General features: G+C 33.9%; 2 protein-coding genes across 2 annotated transcripts in view; both read right to left on the bottom strand.

Annotated features, from left to right (window-relative positions):
• LOC101508466 (elongation factor Tu, chloroplastic) overlaps nucleotides 1-574 on the bottom strand; it is a 2,268-nt gene extending 1,694 nt beyond the window's left edge. The window contains exon 1 of the mRNA XM_073368266.1: nucleotides 2-574. Within this exon, the coding sequence (XP_073224367.1) occupies nucleotides 2-415 (414 nt within the window). The 5' untranslated portion in view covers nucleotides 416-574. The remainder of the gene's footprint in view (nucleotide 1) is intronic.
• A 1,594-nt stretch (nucleotides 575-2,168) lies between these two features.
• Nucleotides 2,169-6,521, bottom strand: LOC101508146 (probable serine/threonine-protein kinase WNK3). Its single transcript, XM_027334862.2, has 9 exons — nucleotides 6,230-6,521; nucleotides 6,074-6,111; nucleotides 5,711-5,938; nucleotides 5,371-5,594; nucleotides 5,108-5,265; nucleotides 3,798-3,981; nucleotides 3,587-3,724; nucleotides 2,784-3,501; nucleotides 2,169-2,558 (listed from the first exon to the last, which is right to left on the bottom strand). Exons 1-9 carry the CDS (start codon nucleotides 6,308-6,310, stop codon nucleotides 2,552-2,554), a joined length of 1,776 nt encoding a protein of 591 aa, XP_027190663.1. The 5' UTR covers nucleotides 6,311-6,521; the 3' UTR covers nucleotides 2,169-2,551.
• Nucleotides 6,522-7,493: the final 972 nt, after the last annotated feature.

Here is a 7,493-nt window from a genome sequence, read left to right as displayed (position 1 = left end):
GCTCTTCCGGTGCAGCGTCAATTTCATCGTATTTTTTAGGGGCGCTGTTACCGAGGGAAGCTAGAGCCATAGTGAGAGCAGCAGTGAGAGTGGTTTTTCCATGGTCGACGTGGCCAATTGTGCCTATGTTGAGATGAGGTTTTTTGCGTTCGAATTTGCCACGTGCGGCACGGACGGTGAAGGAAGGACGGTTGGTGCGTTGTTGTTGAGAGGAGGGAGTGAGATGGAGGATTGTGGAAGGGTTTAGAAATGAAGAGGATAGACGAGTTAGGGTTAGTTTGGGGTGTGTGGTGGAACGGAAAGTATTGGAGTTTGAAATTGAAGCGGATGCGATGAAAGTGTGGGAGAGTGGTGGGTGTTGTGAGAGTTTGAGTTTGGAGGAACAAGAAGAAGAAGAAGCCGTTGCTATTGCCATGGTTCTCAACGAGAGAATTTGGAGTGAAGAGAAGAGGATTTTGTTTGTTATCTGAATTCTCAATTTGAGTGAGTGTGTGTGGATGAAAGAAATGAGAACCACTTCTTATCAAATTCTATCCTCTCCTTTGGAGGGACGCGCTCCTCACTATAATCAATCCACTCTACATTATATTTCTCATTTACAATTTATATCATTGAATTAAAGGTTAATCATACTCGATGCAAACCTAGTAATGCCTTTTTTTTTTAACTACTTTCTATCCTTTTAGTTTTATTGTATTTATTTATTTTTAGACTTTATTGTTAAAACATTTATTCTTTTTATTTATTTGAGTTTTTTTTCTATATATAATATAAACATACAACCCTAATTTTGTGATTTAATTAATTATTATGTTGTTATTAATCTGTTAAATTCATATAGTTTGTGAAAATATGAAAATACTTTTTATTTTTATTTTCTAAAATTTGTGTTACACGAAGTATGAAACCGTTTGCCACGGGTATTTCTACGTAAGTACACATGGAAGTAATCTTTTTACAAGTTTTTATTTTACAAGTACACAGATCTATAACCACATATGGATATATTATCCTTGGTGCTATGATTATTTGGGGTGTTCCCTTAAATAAGCTCTTAAGATTAGAGAAGCTCCACGAAGACTTGATTGTGACATGGATTCAATTAACGTATCCACGTTAAGGAGACTTGTTGGAAGGCAGATCCACCACAAGAGACTAAAGTCTTGTTCCAAATATAACCGAAATTTAATCTCAAAATAAATAAACTAGTAAGTTAACATCAAATAATGTAACTCTACTACTACATTCTTGATATCAAAAAATAATCGATGTTTTAAAAACTACTTATGTCCAGTAACTGACTTGTCTACATCTACAAATACAATACTATACACCATAGTTCCAACCAAATATGATTGGATACACTTCCAATTTTTTGTCAAAAAAAAAAACATACATTTCCAGTAAGTTTCAACAACCAAAACCATATTGATACTATGGTGATGGAAAAGAAGCTTCACTATCAACCCTTGCTTCAATTCAACAGTGTCTCCCTCCATTTCACATCGTGGTGAAATAATCAAAATAGATATGGTAAATTGCACTCATTTCTGGTATGTTTACATCGTACATATTCCCTTCTTTTTTAACAAACATTCACAAGTCACAACTTTGGTAGAGTAATTGCACTCACTTGCACTATGTTTAAACGACACCAACATTTTTCGGTTGAGAAATTGAGCTCACCTCCTTCCAAGTCCATTTAAATGGCCACACGCGCCCATCTTTAAGTTTCTTTTTTTTTCATCAAAAATTATTTTATAACTTCAAATAATAACAATAAACAAATCTTGATCCTTTAATTTAGTCTAAGCCTATAATTTATATTTTTATTCTAAAATCATGTGTTCTATATATATAACCCATTGATTTATTATTAAATAAAAATAAACTGGTTAAAGGAAAAATCCAACCTTGTGTATCCACAACAAGTTTCAGATTAGCTGAGCAGTGGTAGATACTAGACACTTAATTCCTATAATAATATGGTTATAAAAAATAAAAGACTCAAACCTTTTTTAGTTGATACCTTAAAAAATATACATAAATCGATAATTTTGATTTGTTGATAACATGGACTGTACGTACGCATTTTTTTCTAAAATGGTCTGCCAAGTTTTGTTATAAACTTGATTTTCACTTGCAAATTTCAAATATTTCATTCAAACTCAAAATAAGATTAATTGATAAAATTAAAATAACTTAAAATCAAGTTTACAAACTTCCATCTAATTAAGTCGATGGTGCCAAATTCTGAGAATACTTGGACATAAATAATGAAAAATAATCCACGAATAGTTGATCTCGTTGCCCTTAACTCCTATCAAGGGTGAACTCCTAGTTGGGAAGATCTTAAAGGAGAGCAAGTAATATCTACGAGTATACACTTTCTATAGCTTAATTAATGACTTCTACCAAACTATATACAACAGATGTTCTTGGGAAATGAAGTTGATATGAACTAGTCTTACGATGACCTTATCATTTCACCCCCAGAGTGCTTCAAGCATAAATACAGCAATAACATTGAGTTTCCAAGCTGAAGAAGACATTAATTCCTGCAAAGATTATCCAAAGTTATGAGTCAGCTGCATGTCCTCCCAACATCATTAGAAGAACATTTCCATTAAAACAAATCCCTCTCTTAAGCAATCACGGACACTATTAACACTACAAACGCAATTCATTCCATGTGACATGCAAAAAAGATTTCAACTTCAGAATTTCACTCCTCCACAAACCCCACAAAATGGGCATCTAGATATAGGGAAAGCTTACCCTACATTTCACTGTCAGGCATTTCCGGGTTGCATATACTTAGGATCTGTTGGCAAATTTCTGGAGAAAACTCACTCAAAAAATCTGAGACAGCTAATTTGTGCTTCCTCTTCAGTTCATCTAACTCCTCTCTTTGCATAACCAACAAAGTCTCCAACTTTGTTGCTATTGTATTGATATCCTCTATTTCAGAATCGTAACGTACAGATATTTCTTCTAGAGAGGACTTTCCACCAGTTGCTTCAGAATAGTCCGATATAATACTTCTTTCATCAAACGGGGAATCAGCAGTCCTGTCACATTCCTTCTCCGCACTATTTGCAAACAAGATGCCTTCATCAGCATTCACATCCACTTCATAAGACAAGTTCGAAGCACAGCGCGGAGCTGGAGAGTTTCCACCAACACCCTTTGGTGAGTCTGACCAGTACTTACGACCAGAAGGTAATATTTCCAAAGCAAGGCTGCTAGGAGAATCATTTCCAATAGGAGAAGCCTCAGTCTTAGTTTCAGGGGTCTGGCCAGAAAATTCAAAAGAATTATTGTCGGGAGTTTCACTGGGATTCCAACTAGGAATGTGGTATTGAATTTCTGAGTCAATTGTCTTAGCAATGGTCGAAACATCTTGATCGGTAAGCTCCAACTCCTCAACCATTTCACTGGCAACGGAGATTGAAGTGTCTGCTCCAATATTGAAAGGGAAGTGAATATTTCGAATATGGCCTACAAACAAATGAATATCAGAACCATGAAAAAGCAAATACATATTCCCTTGCTTTGAAAAAAACTAAACAAAGTAAGAGAATACCTGAGGAATCTGCAATTCGCAGTTTTAAAAATATTGTATTAACATCTCTCCTTTGGCCTTCCACTGTAAATTCCCAACTAGTCTCAACAGAGTTTTCCTTGGCACTTTCTCCGATGGATTGATGATTAAAGTTATTTCCTGCATTTGATGCATTGGATGGTAAACAAAAGCAAATTGTTCATCTGGAACTTTATATGTACAGTATATGTACCTGAATGGTGGGCTCCAGATCTCGATGATCGACCTACACTATCACCATCATAATCTGACTGAAGGAAGGGATCCATCAAGAGAGCCTTTGCAGGCAACCGATCTGATGCACGAGAAATACACTTTTCTATGAAGGCTTTAACTTCGGGATCTGTCACTTTTGCCAATGATGCTGGTTTTATTCCCTAGAATAAAAAGAAACAACAACGATAAAAAATGGCAAAACAAAACAATAAAAATGAAAATTATTGAAAAACTAAAACAGACCCAAAAAAGCAGGAAATATCACTTGAACAAGGATTTGTAAACAGTTATTTGATTCGCAGCACAGCCTATCAGTAAAACAATAAAGTAAAAACATATTTTTCAATGTTGAGTTTAACCTAGCCTTTTCAGGATTCTACTAAAAAACTCTAATCATATCCCTAGCAATTTCATACATAAGGAAAGGTAAGACTTCAAATGATTCTTATAAAGAAGATAGGTTAACCATCATGCCATAGAAGCTAACTAGAGTTCAGATGCAGCAAGTAGAAAAGAAGAAGAAAAAAAATACCAGTTCAGATATTCTAGGATTCTTATTTTGTTATTTTGAGTTTGGTCACTGCAAATTCACCAGTTTTTCTTTATAGAACACTCCAATTATATGAAATTTCTATAATATTCAACATCTGCTCAGGATCGTGAAGTATCCAATACTTTTATTGAATTGAACACGGGGTTTGACTAGTTGATTCGTGAAACAATCAATAAAGATAAATGCAAACTATAACCTTGAAAGTATCATTGAGTAGTTCAAAAAGATTCAAATTTCAAATGAAGTAAATGTCAGGACATTACATCTTAGACACGCACAAGCAGAAATGGTTTTATCAAATTGATGTACTATTTAAAGGTTCCAGAAAATCTCAGTCTCCGAAAATTTACGGAGTTTTCAGAGTGCATTGAATAATATACCTACCACCACTGTGATTGGAGTTAAAAATTCTAATACCAGTGTTGCATTACACAACAAGTAAGGTCGCGCTTATTTTATAAAAACATTTTGTGTTATCATTTTCTAAAATGTGTGTTCATTTTGTCTTCATGAAAAACTCTTGCGGTGAACTATTGTCGTGGAGAAAATATGAAATGGTAGTTGATTAAGATCATTTCCAGAAATAATGAAAATGGTTTTTTGACATTTTCATTATTTCTATAAATGTAGACAATTGTTCACTTCAAAAGTTTTTTAAACAATCCCTAAAAAAATTTCAAAAAAAAAAAACAGTCCCTAAAATTGTCCCAACATTTTGATAACAATGCACTTACAGATGTCACTTTCTTGTATATTTGAGCAGCATTGGCACATTCAATATACGGGTACTCAACAGTTACCAACTCTAGTAAGCACATGCCAAAAGCATATATGTCGACAAGCTCATTGTACTCCTCTTCATAAAGTTCTGGGGCCATGAATTCCGGGGTACCTGGGGCTCATAAGAGAATTACAAATACTTTAAGTAACAATACTTCCACAGTAGTACACATAAGAAAAGGGCAATACATGTAATGATTTCCCAGGAAAATGTTACCGATAACACTGTGAGCTGAACTGGCCTGTTGAAGGATGGCTGCCAATCCTAAATCACCGATTTTCACCTCCCCCTGATTCCCATTGACAAAAAGGTTGTCACACTTAAGGTCTCGATGAATAACTGGTGGTTTATGACTATGAAGATACGAAAGGCCCTCCAAAATCTGCCTAGACCATTTCTTCAAAGCTCTCAAATCAACATGCTTATGTTTCTTCCGGTATCTAAAATAAGAAAGCTAAACTTAAAACAAAAGAGCTCGCCAAAATATAAAAGGGGGACTGAAAATGACAAAACGAAACAAATACATAAAGGGGACAAAGAACCAAAGGACACTCACTGGCGCAATGTTCCGGAGGTGAAAATTTCAGTAATGAAATTAATGTTCTCATTCTTGGCGTCAACCCATGAATTGTAAAATTTAATAATATTTTTATGCTTCAAAGTCTTGAGCAAATGAACTTCAGAATAAAGGCGGTCCAAATCTACAGAATTACGCACTAGATCAGACACCTTAACCTGATTCCAAGCCACTTCAATTCCTTCCAATTCATCAAAAGCACGATATCTACATTTCCAAATTACTGTCAAGGAAATTTTCATTCCTAACAAATCATCTCATTGGTACACGATTACATCCATTCAATAAATATTGAAATTTATCAATTGATCGTAAAAATATAGAAACAAAATAAAAGGATACACTTTTTTGAAAGCCCCCTTTCCTAAAACTTCCCTGTACTGTTGAATCCATCAAAGCGAATCAGAAAGAAACAAGGCATTGTTAGTTTTAGATCAGATCAAGCGAAACAATGAATAATTACGGCATTGAGCGTTAGATTTGAGAATTGGAACGCACCCGACCGTATCGACCAGTAGGATCAATTTCGACGAAGTCGATTTCAGAATCGTCTTCTTGTTCAGAGGAATCCGGCAGCATTGTTGGGAACCCTAGGTAGGAAGTGATTAGTGAAATTGGAATTTAAGAAATAAATAGAAGAGAATGAATTTATTATATAATAAGAGTATTGGTAATGAGAGTATGGAAGAGCAGAGAGAGCAGCATGCAAAGAGGAAAGGAAAGGTTCTGTTGCAGTGCCCCAAATAACGATTGCCTTTCTCGTCGCTTTCTTATTATTACTATTCTTTTTTAATTACTATAGGCTACTTCGGTTTAGGTTTAATTTCACTTTCACCTTAATTTTCTATCATGCTTCATTTTGTGCCTTTCGACTTTACTTCTCTTATAAGTTTCACATTCCTCGCTCAATTTCATTTTTTTATGCTAATTCTCTCCGTCTCTAAATATCAATCATTTAGATAACCGCTTCGCTCTTTCAATTCAACCTTTAAAAATTATATAATAATCTTTTAATTGTTTTGACATTAATTTTTTAAACTTTAATGGCCGAATTAACTACTATTTAATGTAGTTTTTAATTAATACAATTTTTTTTATATTCAAGATCAGATAGTATTAATTATTAAATGTTGAAAAATTGTGTTAGTATAATAATTATTAGTGGGTGGAGTATAGGAGCAGTATAATAATAGAGTATAAGTAATATGTATCTAATAAAAGTTATTTTATAATGTGGTTGACATAAATAAAAAATTGATAAAAATATTGAACATGTATTTTATAAATTGACACATTATGATTAATACTCAATATAAAATAGCTTTACTAAAAGTGCACATTTTATCTCATAATAATGTTAATAGATTGATTCAAGAGGTCTTTTTCATCCACGAACACAATATTTAGTTCAAAATTTAAAAGATCCACCGGCATAGTCAATTTTTGAAGATTGTACTAGTATAGTTGACTGGACATTGTTTAACAAATAAAATTAAAAATCACTTTCACTAATCCATCTAATGATTCAATTAAAATCCTAAAAACTAATTAATTAATAGGAGGAGAAAGTGTAGCAGAAACATAATCGATTGAGGCTGAAAGAGATACAAGAGCCCCACCTCATGTGGCATTCAATACCCAATCCCCAAGGTTTCTGTTCTTGACAAGTTAAGTAGCATGGCTATAACATGGTAGGTTGCGTTTCCTTAGAGTTAGTACGGTGATATCACTGTGTTGATTGTGCATGCATATCATAGAATTT

The sequence above is a fragment of the Cicer arietinum genome, chromosome 5 (genome assembly GCF_000331145.2).
Source record: "Cicer arietinum cultivar CDC Frontier isolate Library 1 chromosome 5, Cicar.CDCFrontier_v2.0, whole genome shotgun sequence".
Taxonomy (NCBI): Eukaryota; Viridiplantae; Streptophyta; class Magnoliopsida; order Fabales; family Fabaceae; genus Cicer; species Cicer arietinum.
Note: the sequence above shows the minus strand (reverse complement) of the source record. Positions and strands in the feature narration are given on the sequence as shown.